Source organism: Cebus imitator, unplaced genomic scaffold (assembly GCF_001604975.1).
Source record: "Cebus imitator isolate Cc_AM_T3 unplaced genomic scaffold, Cebus_imitator-1.0 Scaffold25, whole genome shotgun sequence".
Classification (NCBI taxonomy): Eukaryota; Metazoa; Chordata; class Mammalia; order Primates; family Cebidae; genus Cebus; species Cebus imitator.
The window spans coordinates 4,041,952-4,063,605 of record NW_016107340.1 but is presented as its reverse complement, the minus strand read 5'-3'; the positions used below and the strand labels follow the sequence as shown (position 1 = coordinate 4,063,605).

The following is a 21,654-nucleotide window of genomic DNA, read 5'->3' as shown; positions in this document are numbered from 1 at the left end:
ATGTATTTTTCTACAGAGAAAGCCTATGGCTTATAATTTGTATTAGATGCTTAAAGCATGTATAACACTCCCCAAAAACATGGCTAAATGCATATCCATCCTACATATTAAGGCAGAGTTAAAACACTGTAGATCATGTATAGATATGAAATGATTTATAAGACAACATAGTTCAGAAAAGAAGCTATACATTTAAATAATCTGTATATTTACATAAATATGGGTAATCTATATTGTTTCCTTAAATGCATATATGCAGATTTTCAGAAGAGTATTACCAAATTGAGAGCAGCATTATCTATGGAGAAGGGGAGAGAGATTAGGACTGCACAAATAACCAAGAGACTTCAGTCTCATCTAAAATGTCCCAATTCTTTTTTTTAGAGATGGATGTCTCACTGTGTTGCCCAGGCTGGTCTCAAACTCCAGGGCTCAAGAGATCCTCATGCCTAAGCCTTGCAAAGTTCTGGGATTACAGGTGGGACCCACTGCACCGGGTCCAAAATGTCTGAATTATTCTCTACATGAAGGACATATTATACATTGTTTACATAAGTTAACTTTCAGAAATGTTATAAGAATACCATAATCTAATTATACAGAAAGAGCAAGACCACATAGAGCCCAGTCCCTGGCCCAAGCTAAGTAGTCCCCAATCTTTACCTCTCAGCTAGAGTAGTAATTCTAATTAGGGTTTTAGTCCATTTTGGGGTGCTTACAACAGAATACCTGAAATTGGGTAATTTATTTAAAAAGGAATTTATTTCCTACAGTTATGGAGGCTAAGAAGTTCCAGGCAGAGGGGCTTCATTTGGTGAGAGCCTTCTTGCCAGTGGGGACACTCTGAAGAGTCCCTAAGTGGTATAGGGTATAATATGGCTAGGAGTCTGAGCATACTAACGTGCTAGCTCAGGGCTCTCTTCCTCTTCCTATAAAGCCACCCGTTCCCCTCCCATGATAACTCTAATGAGTTAGCCCATTAATCTATGGCTGTTAATCCATTCACGCAGGCAGAGCCCTCATGATCTAATCACTTCTTAAAGGCTCCACCTCTCAATATTGCTACATTAGGAATTAAATTTCCATGTGAGTTGTGGAGGGGACAAATATCCAAACCGTGGGTCTCAGGGCTAGGCACATGGGCCTCTATTTCTGTTTACAAAGACATAAGGATACCAGAAGACCCACAGGCCAACTTAAAAGTGTGGACTAGTATGTGCCCGCAGTTCTGTTTACACTGTGATTGCTAAATGTGAGCCAGCCATAAAAAATGAAAATAATTTTCCACATTTTATACACACAAAAAGATAAGGTAAAAGGCTTTAATCACCATCTAAAGTAAAAAATAATCTTATGAGACTGCTGTTGCCAAGCTGTAAATAAACAATTACATAACTGCAGATTGCTATTTTAAGCAACAAGTCACAAAAAAACTGAAAATTCAGACAAATGTGAAATTTAGGGAAAAGAGTAAGTTTACATTCAGGTTTACTACATTTGTTGAGCTCTGATTTTTACTAGAAAATAGTATCTCTTTCACAATAAGCACAGTATAAATTCTAAAATAATAAGTCCCAACACATCAAACTACTAAGACACCAAAGTGTCTGCTGTATTTTCAATGGAATGAAATGATATTTATAATAAAATTCCTGCTTTTCAAATCTTCCTTTCTCATCCTGCAATTCCAGAAAGTCTTGCACAGGTACTCTGTGTGCCTTAAGAGCTGAGCTCAGAACCAGAGACTGAGGTCTGAATTCTAGATCACCCATTGCACTGTTAGCCACACTAAGCACACAGTTGAATAATTTAATTAAAACACTTTAATCAAAATTAAAATAATTTAATTAAAATAATTAAAAAGTCAAACCATTTCTGACTACAAAGTTCAAAATTTTTGAGCAAACATTCCAAATGACTTAAGATTATTAATAAAGCCACATGTCAGCAAGTACAAAAGAAGAGTGCCATAGAGGATCACTCTATTAGGTGCTGAAGAGAGAACACCCTTTTCAAAGGAATCTGGCATTTCGAGATGATGGAAATTACACAAACACACCCTATGGCAAATAAATGGGGTCAAGGCACAGCTGGCAAGTATGGCTTTGGTTCCATCACTGAACTTAACAAACACTGGTGTTGCAACAGTCATTTCTTAGCACATGCATAGTACATGATCTTGGAGAGATGAGGGGTAGTTATGGTAAAAAGCAAAAACTCCAATCAAAATTTAAAAGAAAAGACAGTAAATACTTACAAGGTCTTACTAATGAATGAACTCTTGGGAAAACCTGAAGTTCAGCTGATTACACACCTGGCATTAACTGTAACAAGTACATAGTGTTCCATCCCTGACTAATACAATCAATATTTTTCTTCAAACCCACATGCTTTTCCCAGAGATCCAAGAACTGCTGGTTTAATGTTTGTGCTGCTGTTTTGGGTGAGGCACTGGGTGATTTACCTGTGTGCGGCAGGTTTTTTGTCTCTGAGCAGAGTTCCAGATAATCTCCAGAGGTCAAAACTGAGTTTTCAAAGTCACTGAGGTTTCAAAACCTCAAATCCCTTCCACATATGACCAACCCAAACTGGGAACTATAACCATTAACATTATTTCAGGACAAGGGGAATATTACCATTGACCCCACAGAAATACAAACAATCATCAGAAAACATTATGAACACCTCTATGCAAAGTCTCAGGATACGAAATCAAAATGTGATTTAGTGTGCAAAAATCACTAGCATTCTACACACCAACAGTCAAGTCAAGAGCCAAATCAGGAACAAACTGTCCTTCACATTTTTTGCCACAAAAAAATAAGATATACCTAGGAGTATAGCTAATTATGGAGGTGAAAGATCTCTACAAAAAGAAGTACAAAACACTGCATAAAGACATAGAGATGACATAAACAAACAAACAAATATTCCATGTTCATGGATAGGAAGAATTAATATCTTTAAAATGGCTATACTGTCCAAAGCAATTCATAGATTCAATACTATTCCTATTAAACTACCATTGAGACTCTTCACAAACGGGAAAAACTATTTTAAAATCTGTGTGGAACCAAAAAAGAGCCCAAATAGCCAAGACAACCCTAAACAAAAAGAACAAAGTGGGAGGCATCACCCTACCCAACTTTAAACTGTACTATGGGGTACAGTAATCAAACAGCATGATACTGGTATAAAACCAGACACATAGACCAATGGAGCAGAATAGAGAGCCCAGAAATAAGGCTGCACATCTACAACTATCTGATCTTCTACAAACCTGACAAAAACACGCAATGGTGAAAGGATTCCCTATAAATGATGCTGGGGTAACTGGCTAGCCATAAGCAGGAGACTGAAACTGGACCCCGTCCTTACACCATATACAAAAATCAACTCAAGTTGGATTAAAGACTTAAATGTAAAACGCAAAACTATAAAAACCCTGGAAAACAACATAGGCAATACCATTCAGAACATAGGCACAGGCAAAGATTTAATGATGAAGACACTAAAAGCAATGGCAACAAAATAAAAAATGGACAAATGGGATCTAATTAAAATAAAGAGCTTCTGCACAACAAAAGAAACTATCAACAAACAGACAACCTACAATATGAGAGAAAATGTTTGCAAACTATGCATCTGAGAAAGATCTAATACCCAATATCTTTAAGAAACTTAAACAAATTTACAAGAAAAAAACAACCCCATTAAAAGGTAGGCAAAGGACATGAACACACACTTTTCAAAAGAAGACATACATGCAGTCAACAATTATGAAAAAAAAGCTTATTAGAGGAATGCAAATCAAAACCACAATGAGATACCATCTCACACCAGTCAGAATTGTTATTATAAAAAAGTACAAAAAAATAACAGATGCTGGTGAGGTTGTTGAGAAAAAGAAATGCTTATATACTGTTGGTGGGAGTCTAAATTAGTTCAACCATTGTGGAAAACAGTGTGATAATTCCTCAAAGTCCTAAAGACAGAAATATTGTTCAACCCAGCAATCTCATTACTAGGTATATAGCCAAAGGAATGTAAGTCATTTTATTATAAAGACACATACACATATATGTGTCTTTATACACAGTGCAGCACAATTCACAATAGTAAAGACATGGAATTAACCTAAATGCCCATCAGTGATTGACTAGATTTAAAAAAAATGTGGTACATATACACCATGGAATACTACCCAGTCATACAAAAGAATGAGATCATGACCTTTGCAGGGACATGGATGAAGCTGGAGGCCATTATCCTCAGCAAACTAAGGTAAGAACAGAAAACCAAAAGCCGCATGTTCTCACCTATAAGTGGAAGCTAAATGATGAGAACACATGAACACAAAGAGGGGAAGAACACACACTGGGGCCTACTGGAGAGTGGAGGTGGCAGGGAGAGAATCAGGAAAAACCACTAATGGGTACTAGGCTTAATACCTGGATGATGAAATAATCTGTACAACAAACTACCATGACACAAGTTTACATATGTAACGAATCTGCACATGTACCCTTGAACTTAAAATAAGGTTAAAAAACAATTATTTCAAATACATTTAGGTTCCCTAAGGCCTGATGCTCAACACAAAGTTATATTCCCTGGAGTGAAGAAATCCTGTACTTCAATTAAGAATAGATATACTTTGAAAATCAAGTGAATGAAGAGTAAGCCTTCATTCCCATCTCCTCAGATTCATGAACCCAGGTCAGTTAAAGAAATGATTATCATTCATTATTCTATTGAGGTCCAATTAAATAAATCCCTCTTATGCAGTTCTAATTCTAATTCTCCTTTACTCCAAAATGACAACACTACAGTTAAACCTGTCCCAACACCATAAATGGGGAACCGCCTGCCACATTTATAGCTGAACACTGCCTTACCCGGCATGGTCCAGTGAAACCGAAGGAGACATAAACAAACACGCTCAGACAAATTACACCACAGGCTGAAGACTTAAAGATCTTATGTAACAACCATAAATTATTGCAAATTGCTACACTTCAAAAGTATTCAGCATACTGAATGCTTTTTATAGTCAACTGATAAGGACAGTTTCACCATCCCAGGAGGCAGGCAGGTGTTTGCAATAAAGATAAGAGATTTTTTAGAAAACAAAACAATCAACAGTGCTAATGAACATATGCACTCACTCCCTCTGCTCCTCAGCAGAAAGTGAAGGTATATGCAAAATTGAGACTTAACCCACTGCCAGAAAACCCTTTGTCCTATTCTCTTTCTAGGATTAAGACTTGACTTTAAAAAGAGTTTTGTGTTAAAATATTATATGCAAAATTAGACAGGGGCTACCCTACTATTTTGATTACTAAAAGTTAAGCATGGAAGGATTTACATATATATATATATATATATATATATATATATATGTATAAATAAAATGCTAGGTTTAACATATTAATTACATTAGATTTAATATTTAAACCTAGTATAATATATATATTAAATCTAGTATTTAATATATATAATTAATATACATATAATTTAATATATATATTAAACCTAGTATTTAATATACATATAATATCAGGTTTAACCTACATATTATACTAGGTATTAAAATATATAATATGTAGTATACTAGATATTTATATATAGACCTCCAACTTTATATACACACACACACATATATAATATATTTAAGTTGAATATATACATTAAAGTTGAGAGTCTTTGGAGACCTACCCTAAATGCTGCAGCTTCACTACCAAGAGAGGTCAGATAGAGAAATGGAGGTGACAACCACTTCCGAGAAACATCCTGACATCATTAATAATTCATGAAGCCTTCTCTCTTTAGGGTCCTAAATGCAACTTGAAAATTTAGTAGCGGATAAACTTCTGAAAAGGTAATGGTTGCTTTCTGGTATTAAAATACTTACTTTCCTAACAGCCAGAACTGTTTATATCTTTTTGGTGGACAGAAAATCCTCATGAGAAGGACAGAAGAGAAGGTCAGGGATAGTGGTTATCTCCGGGAGGTAGGGAGGAGAAAAGAACTGGAAAGGTAGAAGGGATTCTCTGAAATAGTCTTAAAAAATAGAAAATGAAGCAAATATGTTAAAATAACATTTGTTCAATCTGAGTGATAGGTACACAGAAATTGATTACCTTTATTTTATTTTTTAATGTTTCTACAGGTTTAAAGCACTTTATAGCAAAAAAAATTAAAGTAAAATTTAAGTGAAAAGAAGACATAAAAGGCACAAAGAAAGTGCAAGCTGGCGCCTAAGCAATGCTAAGTGGCAAAGTCCAATCACGCTACTTTCATTAAATGTAATTGCCAAGCAACACAACAAATACACACAAGCCTCCTGGGAACACTCAACTCCAAGATAACATACACTAAAGTCAGAACTCACTTTATAATTTTACATTTTATTACAAGATAATTCTATGATATCAATATTGTTTACAAAAGACACATCATTTATTTTTCGCCAAAATAATGCATGTCCACAAAGTTGAACTGAAGGATATGCACTATTATTTAATTGTATGTGCATTTGTTTATCTATATAAAAGCCAAACTCCAGGAGGCATAAATATGGCAGCCTGTTTCTCGGGCTAAAGCTAAGTGGGATCAGGGTGTAAATGACATAAAATCCACATTTCTTTTTAGCATTCTTTCAGAGACCAACAGCAGGATTTAGGCCTGTGCTAACAAACGCAGTTGCTGCCACAAAGAAAAAACAAAAAATCCACAGCCTTCTTTCTTCTTCTGGACCCTCTACCAAATGGTCCCTACCAACAACTGAAGTAACTGAATGACAGCCATTTAAAGCTGACATGGCCTCAATGGACCTTGTCACCAGTTTTTCCACATATCTGTTTTGGGATACATATATCATGACATCATTAGATTAGGGTATATGGCTGCTAATACACAATTTTGTGGTTAGCTTTTACCTCCTAACCAGATGCAAAAATTTTTAAAATATCACAGAAGTTACTCTATTGTCTAATTATTAGAACATCTGGTCACACTGAGCCCCTGCACTCACCTGGTTTGAGCTAAGTAGTAGCTGCTCAATTTATGTAAGACCTGCTCACCACACCTCCTACCATTCCCTATCACCTATATACACCAGCATCACATATTCATTATACTTGCCCTGCCACTGTGGTTATTTTAATTTTTGGCATAATACTAAGGGTGCTATACCTCAGAGGCATTGGAAATAAATTGATTCCCTGAGATCAAAATTAGGAGGTGGGAAGAAAACAGGGAGAAAGCGCTTGGTGTATAGAATTTTGAATTCCAATACAGGTTAGAGGAGGCAAAGTAGAGCTTGAAGCAGAAGTTGCCTCCCACGATTTACATACACACATTCCCATGGGCCTGGCTATACGGCACCAACATCAACAACTCCTTTTCTTACACTGGTGGTTCCCTAAATACATGAGATTTCCTGATTCTGAACACCTCTGTCATCTCTGGCCTGATATTGCCTAAAGACTCATGGAGGTGTACTCCTTGTTTTTGATGCAAAGCTCCCCCCAACCAAGCCAGCCATGGGAATTCCTTTCTACTTGCTAATTCATCAGATACTTGCAAATGCTGTGCCCAAACTCTTATCACGTAAACTAAGCATCACACTGTGACATTTTGTAAGCCAGGAGGAAAAAAATATACAGTTAAAAAGTAAAAGCCGTTTGAGGGAGAGAGGAGAAATTACTCATCAACACAAAATTGTCAGAGACAGGCACCCAAAAAAGGCACAGAGGGAGATAGAACAGAATACCATTCATTAATCAGCTTTAAGAATATATAAACATTTCTATATCAAATTAAATTTCCAGAGGAAGGGCCAGATGCGGTGGTTCATGCCTTTAATCCCAGCACTTTGGGAGGCTGAGGTGGGTGGCTCACTTGAGAACAGGAGTTTAAGATCAGCCTGGCCAACATGGTGAAACCCAATCTCTACTAAAAATACAAAAATTAGCTGGATGTGGTGGCACATGCCTGCTACAGTCCCAGCTACTCAGGAGGTTGAGGCAGGAGAATCACGTGAACCTGGGAGAAGGCAGCGAACCAAGATCGTGACACTGTACTCCAGACTAGGCAAGAGTGAGACCCCTTCCTCCTGCCAAATAAAGAAATGTCCAAGGAAGAACTGTAACTAGTACTCTATTATGCACAGATACATATAAAGGTACATACATACATGTATATATACATACATACATACACAAACACATATGCATATGTATATAGCCAAAATTATGATAAAGTTCAGGTTATATTATTACCACTATAAATACACTATATTTAACAAAAAGAGAGACCTCATAGAGTTTCCAGAGTTCATAGTACATCAGTCTCAAAGCACTTTATCAAACTTAATTCTCCTGATCAGAAATGTCAAAGTTCATGTTCTCATTAGTGCCGGCAGAGTTTCAAGAAACATTTCAATCTACAGTTACAGGATCACTGGCAGAAAAGAACAAAAGCCAAATCCACACATAATTTCCACAACTTGGTTTTTTCCTACCACAGATAGAAAAAAAGGTAAACACTCACCGCAGAGAGCTGGCTCCATGTGGATCTCAATGGCTTATGGTGAATCACAATTTTTTCATCTGACTTCTGTTCTTTGGGCTCTGACTCTTCATCAGAATCAATGTCAAGGGCCTTTTCCTTGTAGTTCTGATACAGGACGGCATTTTCTGCAAGAAAGCAAGGCCTATGTGTCACTAATTGTTCTCAATCATTATGCAACTTGTTCTGAACAAACGTCATATGTATCCAATGTTTGGTCTCCAATTATATAAACAACAAAGAGACAAACAGATTTAGTCCCTGAAGAATAATTATAGAAAAGTGATTTTCTCATTCACATAGCTCTATCTCAAACTCTACCACAGGAGACGGGGAGGGACCCATACAGAGAGTGCCAACAGAAGCAAAGTTTCCATGTTTCTGTCCACTACCCATGAAGGACAGTCAGTCCTATTAAATCACTGTAATACAGGTTAAATTAGATCCTACCTTTTCTTTATGGTCCATCACCATTCATTTACCTATGTAACAAACATTTATTGTATATCTGTGATGTGCCAGGGGCGGAGAGTAAAATGGAAAACGAAAGACAACTCTCATGCCCTTATCCACCTCTCATGAGCTAATAGTTTAATAAGAAAAGCTGTCGAATTCACTCATGCATTTACTCATTCCACTGTTACTTAGAAAACACCTACTAGGAACCAGCAACAGTTTAGCGAATGGAATACAATAAGAGACAAAAAATAAAAATCTCAATCTTCATGAGCTGCTATTAAAGCTTGAGAGAATTGCAATAAATAAGCAAGTAACTTTGACAGTATTTTTGATGACGGTAAGTATCATGAAGAAAAATGAAACAGGGAAGTGGGGTGGAAAGCGCTGGGACGAGGGCATGTAGATTTTAAGTAGGGTAGTTTAGGAAGGCCTCACTGGGTGACAAATAAAGACATAAAAGAGGTGAGAAAGTGAGCCCTCTGTACCAAAACTACAAAGAAAAGGCCCTTGACATTGACTCTGATGAAAAATTGGTGGCCAAAGAGCATCTTATCAGGGGTCACAGCAAGTACAAAGTCCCTGAGCATGAGTCTACTTGGTATGTCTGTACATACCAGGGGCAGCAAGAACAACTGCATGGCTGGAGTACCAAGAAAATGGCGGGAAAGTTTAGATGATGGGAGTTGAAGCTGGGTGTGGTGGCTCACACCTGTAATCTCAGCACTTTGGGAAGCTGAGGCAGGCAGATTGCTTGAGGTTAGGAGTTTGAGACCAGCCTGGGCAACATAGTGAAACTCTGTCTCTGTCAAAAATACAGTAAATTAGCCGGGTATGGTGGTGTGCCCCTGTGCTCCCAGTTCTCGGGAGGCTGAGGCAGGAGAATCACTTAAACCTGGGAGGCAGAGGTTGCAGTGAGCCAAGATCATGCCACTGCACTCCAGACTGGACTCTGTCTCAAAAAAAAAAAAAAAAAGATGGGAGTTGAGGGTGAGCAGAAGGCTAATCATTTAGGGCCTTGCCTCAGTGCCTCAAAGTATGACGGCAAGTCACCATAGGTTTGAGGACACAATGATCTTACACAAATACATGCCTACACACTGAAGGATTTATATACAGGTGCAAACAGACTGTCAGTAGGGTGTGATCTAGTCTGGCAGTTGGGTTATTTGGTCAATGAGGCAATTCTAAGATCTGAAAGCTGAGAAGCTTACAGAGCTATAAGAAAAGCACACCCAAAAGCTCTAACAGGAACATAAGAGGAAACATAATACAGTCATGCACTGCATAACATTGTTTTGATCAATGACAAACCAAATCACATCCACAATGGTGGTCCCATATAATATAAAGGAGCTAAAAACTTCCTACCACCTAGCCATCTTAACGTTGTAGTGTACCACATTACTCACACATCTATGGTAATACTGGTGTAAACAACCTATTGCACTGTCAATCATACAAAAGAATAGCACAGAGAATTATGTATAGTTCACACTTGATAATCAACTATGCTACTGCTTTATGTATTTACTATACTATACTTTTTTATCATTATTTTAGCATGTACTCCTACTTTTAAAAAAAAAAAAAAGTTAACTGTGAAATAGCCTCAGGCAGGTATTCCAGAAGGAGAAAAAGTTAACTGTGAAATAGCCTCAGGCAGGTATTCCAGAAGGAGACATTCTTATCATGGGAGGTGACAGCTCATGCATGTTATTGTCCCTGAAGACCTTCTTGTGGGACAAGATGTTGAGATGGGAGACAGTGATACTGATGATTCTGACTCTGTGCAGGCCTAGGCTAATGCATGTGTTTAGTTTCAACTAAAGAATTTAAAAAGTAAAAATAAAAATTTTTTACAATAGGAAAAAGCTTATGGAATAGGTATGTAAAGAAATAAAATATTTCTGTACAGCTGTACAGTATGTGTTATAAGCCATGTTAAAATCAAAGAGTTTAAAAGTTTTTAAAAATTTAGAATTTTACAAAATAAGCTACAGTAAGCTAAACTTAATTTATTATTGAAGAAAAAAGTTTTATAAATTTAACACAGCTTAAGTCTACAGTATTTATAAACTCTACAATAGTGTAGAGTAATGTTCTAGGTAGGCCTTTGCATTCACTCACCACTCACTCACTGACTCACCCAGAGCAACTTTCAGTACTGCAAGTTTCATTCAAGGTAGGAGGCCTATAGGAAAGTACCATTTTTAATTCTTTTTATTGTATTTTTACTGTACTTTTTCTATGTTTAGATACACAAACACCATTGTGTTACAAATGCCTATTCAATACAGTAACATGCTGTACAGGTTTGTTGCCTCGGAGCAATTGGCTCTACCAAATATCCTAGGCTATACCATCTGGTTTGTGTAAGTACGCTGTATGATGTTTGCACAACAACAAATTTGCCCAAGGATGTATTTCTCAAAATATATCCTCATCATTAAGTGATACATGGCTGTATCTTAAAAGAACTAGGAAAAGTCAGTGTGGCTAAAGCTTGGGTATATCTGGTGGCCACAGTGTACAAGTTGAGTTTAGAGAGATCAACCAGACCATCCAAATGAAGGAAATATTTGTAGGCAATGCTAAAAACTGGATTTTACCCTAAGTACAAAAGGATTGAGTTTCTGTCATGATTGCATGTCTTTCCTGAACACAATAGAACTCCAAGAAAAGGAAGTATTTGTGTAGATTAGAGAGCAAAACATTGACTACCTAGGAGACTAAGATGCTATTGGGGTAGTCAATCAAAGATGGTGAAGATTTGCGTTATATAACATAGAACAGACTGGTGAAAGACTGGATATGGGGGTAGAGAGATGGAGGTGTTAAGGATGTTTCCTAGGTCTGCAAGTCTCACAACCAGAAAGCAGGAAATGGGAAAACCAGAAGACATTCAGGTTTGATAGGGAAGATTATGAGTTTGGTTTGGGACAATTTGAGTTTGAATTGCCTTTTCCATCTGCCAAAACAAGCAAACATCTGCCTCTTTTCTCATCAACCATAGATTTTTCTGTATATACTATGACTAAAGTAACACTGAAGTCTACGTAAGACTTTACTCATCTCTGATTGTCATGCCATGTAAAGTAGATTATGACGGTAAAAACTGAGTCTCCAGTAGTCTTTACTCAGTGGTTGGCACAAAGTATATGCATAATATTGTTGATAGATTTCTCATTCATTTTCACAACAATGTGGGCAACAGTATTATTAACCTCATTTCACACATAAGGTGGCTTAATGAGGGCCCAGTGATATTAAGGGTTTTTCTCAGTATCACTCAACTGATGAATAGGAGCAGCAGGACAGGAAACCAGGTCTGCCTGGCTCCAATATCACAGATTCTCACCATTTGGCCATATTGTTTCCTGCGTTATATTCTTGTTAATCATTAACTGTAAGAATCCTGCACTCCTCATGTACATATATGTGAAAAAAATTTCTAAGTCACTATATTTGAGAAGAAATGAGAGGATAAACAGAAACAGCTCCTATAAAAGGAAACAAAATAAAACTAGCTATAATGAAGTCTACTCTCTGACTTTAAAAAAATCTAAAAATTTTAAACTCTCTTAGGCAAAGTTCACAAAAATAAATACCAAATTCCAGGGGATGTAAAGCAGCATCTCCTTAGGTAAATATTAGGTAGATGCTGTTCACTTCACAGTCAGAGTGCTATAAGAAGCAGCAAACTAGACTTAAGAACCAGGTCCATGTCCTACTACTGGCTGTGTAACTAGGTGTGACAGTAAACAAGTCACCAAATCTCTCAGATCTTCTGGATTCCTCAATTATAAAATTAGGGAGATGAACTTATTCCAACCAGCTAAATACTCTATCTGGGTTTCCTAAGATTGGTGCAGTGAATGAATTTTTATAGATGAGTCATTTTTAAATGCTCCAATGGGAAACTCATCTTGGTAAAAAATTATTTAGGGAATTATTTGACAGTCACCAAAGGTTACATATTTTATAACTCTGGGTGGTTGTATATTTGCTTGACTTATAGAGGGGCATTCCTTTCTTCACTATTCTTTGAAGACTGGAAAATCTTCACACTTCAAAACATGGCAAAAACTAACTATCTTCACTGCCAGTGTGACCCTCCAGCCCAACAAGCGCTACAGCTGGGACTGCTCCCTTCATGTTCTTCCAGTTGGCTGACACTTGACCCATCTATTTACAGAAAGTCCAATAATCTGATTAGGGTCTGAACACCTGGTTGAAGCTTCTGTTGTTTTTGAGATCCTTAACAAAAATACTATATGGGTTGCAAATTCTTAAGAATATGTTTTTGTCAGCCAGGAGAGTTAGATTTCCCCCAAAGTTGAAACTTAATAAAGAAACAGGAAGTCAGAAATGATAATAAAATGTGGAAATATGGGCAGAATATTAAGTCAAAGGAAATGTGACCTAAAGAAATATGACCTCAGATCTAAATGCCAAACTCAGAATTTTTAACTAAAAAGCTAGCTTGTTCTTGTTCTTTCTCTGTTTCCTTGAGGGACATGGGGTTGGAGCCAAGGCAGAGAAGAATTAAAAATCCCAGGACATTGACTGAAAAAGTTATCAGCCTATAAAAAATGCCATTAACTATATTCACCATTAGTACTACTAGATAAAAATTTAGCTTGGTGAGAAGGTTTGGACTGTATAATTTGGGAAGAAGTTGGACATTCTCATCTTAAGTATTTTTGTTACTGCAGTTGGATTTCCACTTATAATTGGTATTCCACATTGAAACAGCAATAAAAGTTTGGAAAATTAAATGCTTACCTTCCCCATCAAATGTTCCTTGTCCTTTCAGCATTTTTTTCTAAAAGACAAGAAAAGTAAAAAGAAAAAAAAAAGAAAAATAAAACTGTATGAATACCCAAACAGAAAATACAGCTATTTTATTTTGTCATTACATTAATTAGATTCCCAAGAGCACACAGCAGCTGAGCCCTAGAGCAGTTCACTCAGTTGATCACTACAATTCACTGAAATAGTGAAATAAAATGTTCAAGATCCCCCACACCCTGTCAAAACAGATTGAGTATCCTCAAATGACTAGCAGGTCAGCTCATTTTACTACTTGTGATTAACCATCACTGTTAAATTGAACTTTGCTATACTTGCAGAGTTGGAAAAAACACATAAAATGTTATGTAATTTTTTTTCTTTAAGACCATAGGCTCTAAAATAAAACAGACTTGCTTGTGTATTACATATGTGGCATTTATATAGACTAGTTCCAGTGCTCTGATTAATCAAGAAAAAATGTGGCTGCCAAAAAGAATCTCTGCCCTATTGCTGAGATCTGTCTTGTTTCTATGGAAGGCAGCACACACGCCAAAATTTCCCTCTTCAGTTTTCCTATTTCTTTATGTCATACTTGGCAATATTTTAGTAAGTGCAGCTAATGGGACAATATAGGTGACCAGTACCACACAGTGTCACCCTAACATGACGTTTTCAGCTACCAACTTGTTAAATGCACTGAAGGATGAATGAGCATACAACAGGACTAATATACAACCAAAGGCCCGGTGACAAAAACAAGCAAGCAAAAGGATAACAAAATATATGTGTCTTTTATGATCCTGTCAATTGATTTTAAAACTCACATTTTACCTGAATGACTTCAAGTGTGTAATAACCACTCAAAAAACAATTCAGTAAGTAAAAGCAGAAAATAACGGGCTCAAACAGGAATCAGTATTTTTCTGAATCAGCTGTGATAACAGCTACCATTGACTGAAACCTCTAAGCAAACACCAGGCAACTTGAGGCAGTCAAGAATGCAGTTCTAAGCACGCTCCTCCCCCTTTCAGCTATCTCTTTTGAAAGTGGTCAAGACTCAGCCAATAATCTGTCATAAATATTTCCCTTTTGTCCCCCCAATTTTGCCTGAGCTTAGAAAGTTAAAAGTGATGAATTTCCTTTGGGATGCCGAGGCGGGTGGATCACGAGGTCAAGAGATCGAGACCATTCTGGTCAACATGGTGAAACCCCGTCTCTACTAAAAATACAAAAATTCAGCTGGGCATGGTGGCGTGTGCCTGTAATCCCAGCTACTCAGGAGGCTGAGGCAGGAGAATTGCCTGAACCCAGGAGGCGGAGGTTGCGGTGAGCCGAGATCGCGCCATTGCACTCCAGCCTGGGTAACAAGAGCGAAACTCCGTCTCAAAAAAAAAAAAAAAAAGTGATGAATTTCACTTCTTCTCACAGAGTTGCATTAAACTCTGCTGTGCCTGCCAGCATCAAAGTGGCCAAGAGCTGGATGTGCACTAGTAATCAACAGCAAATCACAGAATGGTAAGGGAATGACTTCTGGTTTCCTCCATGCTCCCCCTACCCGCCCCCAACATATCTACTTTTGGTTTAGTGAATGACATCCCACACTCCTGCCCACTTTTACCTTTATCCTTCCCAGACTGGAAAACTTCTCCTTGTCTTCCATTACTGCTTTCAGAACAGGCTGGGACATTCTGTTCTTCTTCTTCGAGCTGGTAGGACTGTCAAAATCAAAGCCACTGACCACTGCCCTGCGATAAGAAGTGGACCGCAAGCCTCTCCGCAGAGACCCTGGGCTATCCACGTCATTATCGACCTCACTCTCCTCCCCTGCATGACCCAGGGATCCTCCTAGGCCCTCCACCATGCTGCGCACCTTAAGCAGCCTCTTCTGGGGCTCCACATTCTGACTGTTGGATTTACTGTGTTTAATTTCTGAGGCCAGACTCTTCGGAATGATCTGCTGCTTTCCCACTTTGAGAGCGGCGGGGCTGTTTGTACTCAAAACCACGGAAGGATTCTCGGGGAGCTTGTTCTCCTGGGAGGGCAGCCTTTGGAGGGGGAGTTTATGTTCCGAAGAACTTTTCTGGGGCGCAGGAGAGGGCCCCCTTTCGGGATCCTTAGCCTTCTGGCCACACTGCGAACCCGAGCCAGGAGAGTCGTTATTAGCCGTAAGGCCATTTGCAGTGGGCGAAGGCACCGGGCTGGCAGTCAACCCCGCTGGGTCCTCCTCGGGAGTGCAGGGGGCGGGCGCGTTAGGAGTCCGCGGGGGGCGCAGCACCGGCAGCGGCACAGGGGAGGTCACGACGCCATTTGCTGGGGACTTCGGGGAGCCGCCCGGCACCGCTTTAGGGACCTGGGGTGACTTGGGTCGTCGAAGTCGAGGAGAGGCAGCCCTGTACTCCGGGGAGGCCATCCCACCATTGGCCACCGCTCTCCGCTGGGCGCCCAGAAGCAGGGGGCTCCTGTGCACCGTCCTGCTGTCCGAAGCGGCGGGTACCTGGGCGGGAATCTGCGCCGCGGGGAGCGTCCCTCGGTCCTCCACTGGGAAATCCGTGATCAGCAACCCGTTGGGGCTCTGATAGGACTGGGGCCTCGGCTTGCTCCGGCCCAGCAGCTGGGGCTGAGGGATCGACCGCCTCCGCCACAAAGGCGTTATGCTGTTGCTAGAAAAATCCACCTCGCTCTCGCGGTCCATAGCCGGGCCTCGAGGTCAGCCCCGGGAGGAGCAACGCCAAGTTAGTCTTGCCTAAAGAGGAAAGAAGTTATGGAACTGTACCTCCCGACAGCCCGGCACGCCTGGCAGACTCGCGCGCTTCGAGTCCGGCGGTCCCCCTGCTGGAGCGCGGGACTCGACTGCACCGCACTTTACCCGCCCTTTCTCGGGCAAAAACTGCACCACAGCGGTGCGCGTTCCCAGTCAGAAATCTGGGCTGCGGCCCAGGCGAATTAATCCGATCACCTCCGCGTCCCTCCTGCGCCAAAAGACCACCCGCACCAAACGAGCCCGCCACCAATTCACTGGGTGCAAGCCGAGGCACAAGAAACTTGGGACGAGTTCAGCTTTCTCGGGAAACTCGCCGCGCGACGCTCCCTTCTGTCGCCATCCAGCCGCCCGCCCTCATCGTGGGTACCCTCGTGTTCCAGGTGCTCGGCTCCCAGGCAAATTTACCTTCTGGGGCTTGCAATGTCCGGGGCCAAGGAGCACCCACTGCCCCGTGGGTGGCCCGGGTCCGGGACCTAAGCGCGGCCGCGAGAGTTCAGGAGAGCTGGGCAGCCGACGGTGGCGCCGGGCCCGCCCCCACGCCTGACTACGCCCCCAGACTTGGCCCCGCCCCCCCATTTGGCCCCGCCCAGATCCGCCTCAGTGGCAGCCACAAGAAGCTGTCTTCCCGCCCCCGCGTGCCTACGGTCTCCCTGGGAAACAGACTAGCGCACCTGAGCTGGCTTCTGAGCTCCAGCGTTTGCGGCTAGAAGTTGCGGATTGGTGGTGGCGGCTGCACGGGAGTGCAGGCGCGCAGGGCCGTTGCCGAGGGACACAGCGTGAGAACAAGCTATGTAGCCCTGCCGAAATGCAGTTTACGAAGCCCTGAACCCTGGAGTTCCGGTATTAAAACCGAGAACGCGGCGGAGTAGAATTTGTGAGATGCATGGGCAGCAGTGCAGAGCTCTAACGCAGAGTCATGCCCTTTCAGCATTCAGGTAGTCTTATCTGATGGGCTGGTTCCACTGCTGAAAATGCATTATAATATAAACAGATTGATGTGCTTGTTTGTGCCTAAAGTCTTCCCGTAGGTAAGATGCCTAGCAGCTGTGAGGAGGGAAACTGGGTGGCTAGGAAACCGGAGTGAGGGAGAGTTTTCATATAATTATTTTTGGTACTTGTATGCTTTAAATCTTGCAAGCTATCTATGAAAAATAAACTCAATTTACACTACAAGAAAAGTGTTGGTTTCCAGCAGTACATAGAATAAAACTCAAAATCCTTGGCTTACAAGACACTGGACTACTTACTGCCCTACCTCTTCAGCCTAGTCTTTCCGCCATCATTTTCTCCCTTATGATTTATTCGGCCACATTCAAAGTTTGACAACCTCAGGAACCTTCTCTCTCGTTCCTTCTTGACCTTCTGACTTGTCACTGCCTCAGAAAGGCCTTCTCTGTCCCCTCAATTATACCATTGCCCCGGTTATTTTCCCAGCTACTTGTTCCTTCTATTTCTGCACTTATCAAATTGTGTGTGTGTGTGTATATATATATGTGTGTGTGTGTGTGTGTGTGTTTATTGTCTGTTTTGTCTTTACACTGTAATTTACATGAGGGCAGAGGTCGTGTTTTTTTTTTTTTTTTTTCAGGCACATGATGGGCACTTAATATTTATTTAATGAGTGAGAGTGAATGAATGACAGGAATGAAGTGAAAACAGTGGCCATTCCTTCCAGCATGCTTGGTTGCCAAATAGCAGAAAGATGGCTATGTCTTGGCCAAGCTCCTGCTGTGAGACAATAATAAGGCAAACTTGAGAAGACAAAGAATTTTAGACCATAAGAGCTGTATAATTGATTCTATTAGCAAGACATATGGGCCCTTCTCCAAGTTCTCTTTCAGCATTCATGCATTCAGCAGGGATATAGTGAGAATCCACTGTGTGCAAGTTGTGCTGCCTGTTTTTGCCCTAGATTGAATGCAATGGCCAAAAATATTAAGACGTGATCTCTGGGTGGTGAGATGAAGGATAATGTGTTTCATGCTTCTTGATATTTTTCTGTGCTTGCAAAATATACTGTACAATGAATATATATTACTTTGATACATTTTCATAAATGAAGAAGAGTAGAAGTGGCATCAAAAATGTATAACAAATTTTTTAAAAAAGAAATATTCCAAATTGGTTGGAATACATATGGCTAATTACATACTCACACAGAGATACATAGACATTTTTTTAATATAGGCTGTTTTCTATACAAATATGTGTTGCTGTTATATTGGAAAAATAAATTAATTTCAGAAGTGGTTACCTAATGACAAATGCAGTGTTTATCTAATTCAAAATGCAACCTGTGACCTATATTAAGAAGCTGTAAGTGGTGATGTGAGAAGGTGGCTTTTCTTGAAATTCTGTTGCTTCTACAAACAAGTGTAACTGATATTTGTGAAGATTTTATAGGATCTGCTTACCTCATTTCTAACAAACAACAAAATACCTACCAAAACAACAACAAAACACCAAGCTCTAGTCGTTCACTAAGGGAAGTTTACAAACTGACAGACCTAGTGCCTATTCAATTTATCATTATCTATTCAAATCTAAGATATCTTCAATTACATATGCCACCAAGAAAGGAAAAGAGCTGCTAATTAAACTGACAAAATGTGATATTATATAGAACTTTTACTTTATATTTACTGAGTGCTTTTAGACACTTATATATAGAGTTGTTCAGTATTGTGTATATGTGGAAAAGGAAAATACAAGCAAAATAAATTTACTGAAGTCCTGAACATTGAGCCTAATTCTTCTGAATATCTTTTCATGTGAAACGTTCATATGTGTGTTTTTCTGCACAATGTCATTGATAGTACACCATTTCTTAAAAGGATGTTCCAGTCTTGTCTCTGGGATTTGCTTCCTAGACAGTGACACTCATTCTGTAGATGTGATGCTGGCACTATTCCATTTGACTAAATAAATAATTTTCTTGTTCAACTGAGTTGTATGTCACTACAAGCTATGCAGCTTCTCTATTAATGGCCAGGAGAGAGTTTCTGACAAATTGTAGTTTCATGCCTTAACCATAGTCCTGCATGATACATGAACTAGTTATATCAACCTCTTTTTGCTTCAGAATTTCTTTCGCCTAATCTGTCACATCTGGTAATTTCTCCTGCCTTCAATTGTGTTTCTTGGCATATGGCTTTGAGACATGTAGGACTAAATTTCATAGAATTTCGTAGAAATGATGCCCATTTATGCCCACGTTCACAAATAGGCAATGCCAACTATACCATCACTGTCACCTGGTCACTAGCTGTTTATTTGGTAGTGAGACACATCTGAGTTTGGTATCACATAAAACGTGGTACCAAATTGTTCTTAAAACTGAAGAAGTACAGTATATCAAACTATTAGAAATATTTACCAGCGGCATACTCCAGTGATATATTAAACTATTAGAATAGTCAGTGCTATAATGCAAAATACATATGGGTACATCTACTAAATTAGTCACCAATTTTGTGTCCCAAGCACAATAATTAGGCTAATTTTTAAACACAAAATTTTAGCGAGTCTTATTACATTTGCCAATATACCCCATCTCATGCACCTTTTTAAAAGTTGTTTGTTTATCCATTCCACAAATATTTATTGGGTGCATTTAAATGCCAAGCACTAGGACGGACCTTCCCGAAACTTACAGTTTGGCTCATGAAACATGACTGAAACATTAAAATGGTAATATAGGACACACAAACTGTGTAAGATACATAGTAAGCTCCCTGTTCTATGGAAACCTTTGTGAAGGAGTCTCAATAGAACTCACCCAGATAGGTAGGTAAAGTATTGCAGCATGGAGAAGAGGGGAATGATGTCACAGAAAGATGTTCCAGGATAAGCAAAAACATGGAGGGATGGCTGGAGAACTGTATTCATTAAGTGCCAACTATATGTTAACATTTGTTGTTTAGTACACATAATTTCACATTAGTGCTGAGCCCTCTTAAATATGAAGCTAAAGCTCAAAAAGCTCTTCTCATACTGTTGATAATGGTTGAGTCAGAATTCTAACCTTCTTCTTTACTCTAGAGCCCGTGCATCAAGATATACAAGAAACTAAGCTCACCAAAAGACAGTTTGCATTTAGAAGTTGCGGGATATTAATTTAGCTGAATATGGTAAGAATAGAATGTGGTATGCAACAGAGACTGAGAGATTGAGATTTTACCTAGATGGTAACTGACTACTCTGGTATGATTTGGCGGTTTGGCTCTGTGTCCATACCCAGATCTCATCTCGAAGTGTAATCCCCGTGTGTTCATGGAGGGAGGTGATTGGATCATAGGGGCAGTTTCCTTCATGTTGTTCCTATGATAGTGAATGAGTTATCACAAGATCTGATGGTTTTGTAAGCATCTGGCATTTCCCCTGCTTGTGCTTCTTCCTTGCCACCATATGAAGAAGGTTCTTGCTTCCTCTTCACCTTCTGCCATGAGTGTAAAGTTTCCTGAGGCCTCCCCAGCCATATGGAACTGAGAGTCAATTGAACCTCATTCCTTTATAGATTACCTAGTCTCAGGTAGTATCTTTATAGCAGTGTAAAAATGGACTAATAATACTCGTTGAAGAGAGTTAAACTTTGCCATCTTTTAAAAAATAAATATGATGATACCAGTGTCAGAAATAAAAAAACAGAAGATTGACAGATTTGACAATTTAAAAATTTTAACATTTGTGCATTTAGAAAAGCCACATAAACCCATAAATTTTGAGGGAAATCTTCTCTTAGAAAGAAATAGAGAAAAATATTGAAATATATATAAAATACATAGAGATAGATTTGTGTATAATATAGCCATTTAACACTTTGGCATATATATTTAAATATTTATATATCATATAGTAAAAACATTTATATATTATATGTCAAAAATATATAAATGTTTAAACATATATATAACAAAGTGTTAAATGACTATACCCTACACAAATTGTAAGAATAAGATAACAAAAGTTGTAAAATGAATGGAGTAAGAACAAGCATTTTGGAGAAGACATGAGTGCCCACTATACATCAAAATATACTCAACCTCAATAATAAATACAAAATTTAA

At 39.2% G+C, this 21,654-nt stretch overlaps 1 protein-coding gene across 2 annotated transcripts in view; it reads right to left on the bottom strand.

The window, feature by feature from the left end:
- The window catches only part of ARHGEF26 (Rho guanine nucleotide exchange factor 26), a 133,742-nt gene extending 116,594 nt beyond the window's left edge, over positions 1–17,148 (bottom strand). The window contains exons 1-4 of one of the 2 annotated variants that reach the window (XM_017522903.2): positions 16,994–17,148; positions 15,446–16,570; positions 13,819–13,858; positions 8,557–8,702 (exon numbers count right to left, since the gene is read on the bottom strand). In XM_017522903.2, the coding sequence (XP_017378392.1) occupies positions 8,557–8,702; positions 13,819–13,858; positions 15,446–16,519 (1,260 nt within the window). In that variant the 5' untranslated portion in view covers positions 16,520–16,570; positions 16,994–17,148. Of the gene's footprint in view, positions 1–8,556; positions 8,703–13,818; positions 13,859–15,445 lie in introns of both variants that reach the window. The other variant, XM_017522902.2, reaches the window with a different exon arrangement.
- Positions 17,149–21,654: the final 4,506 nt, after the last annotated feature.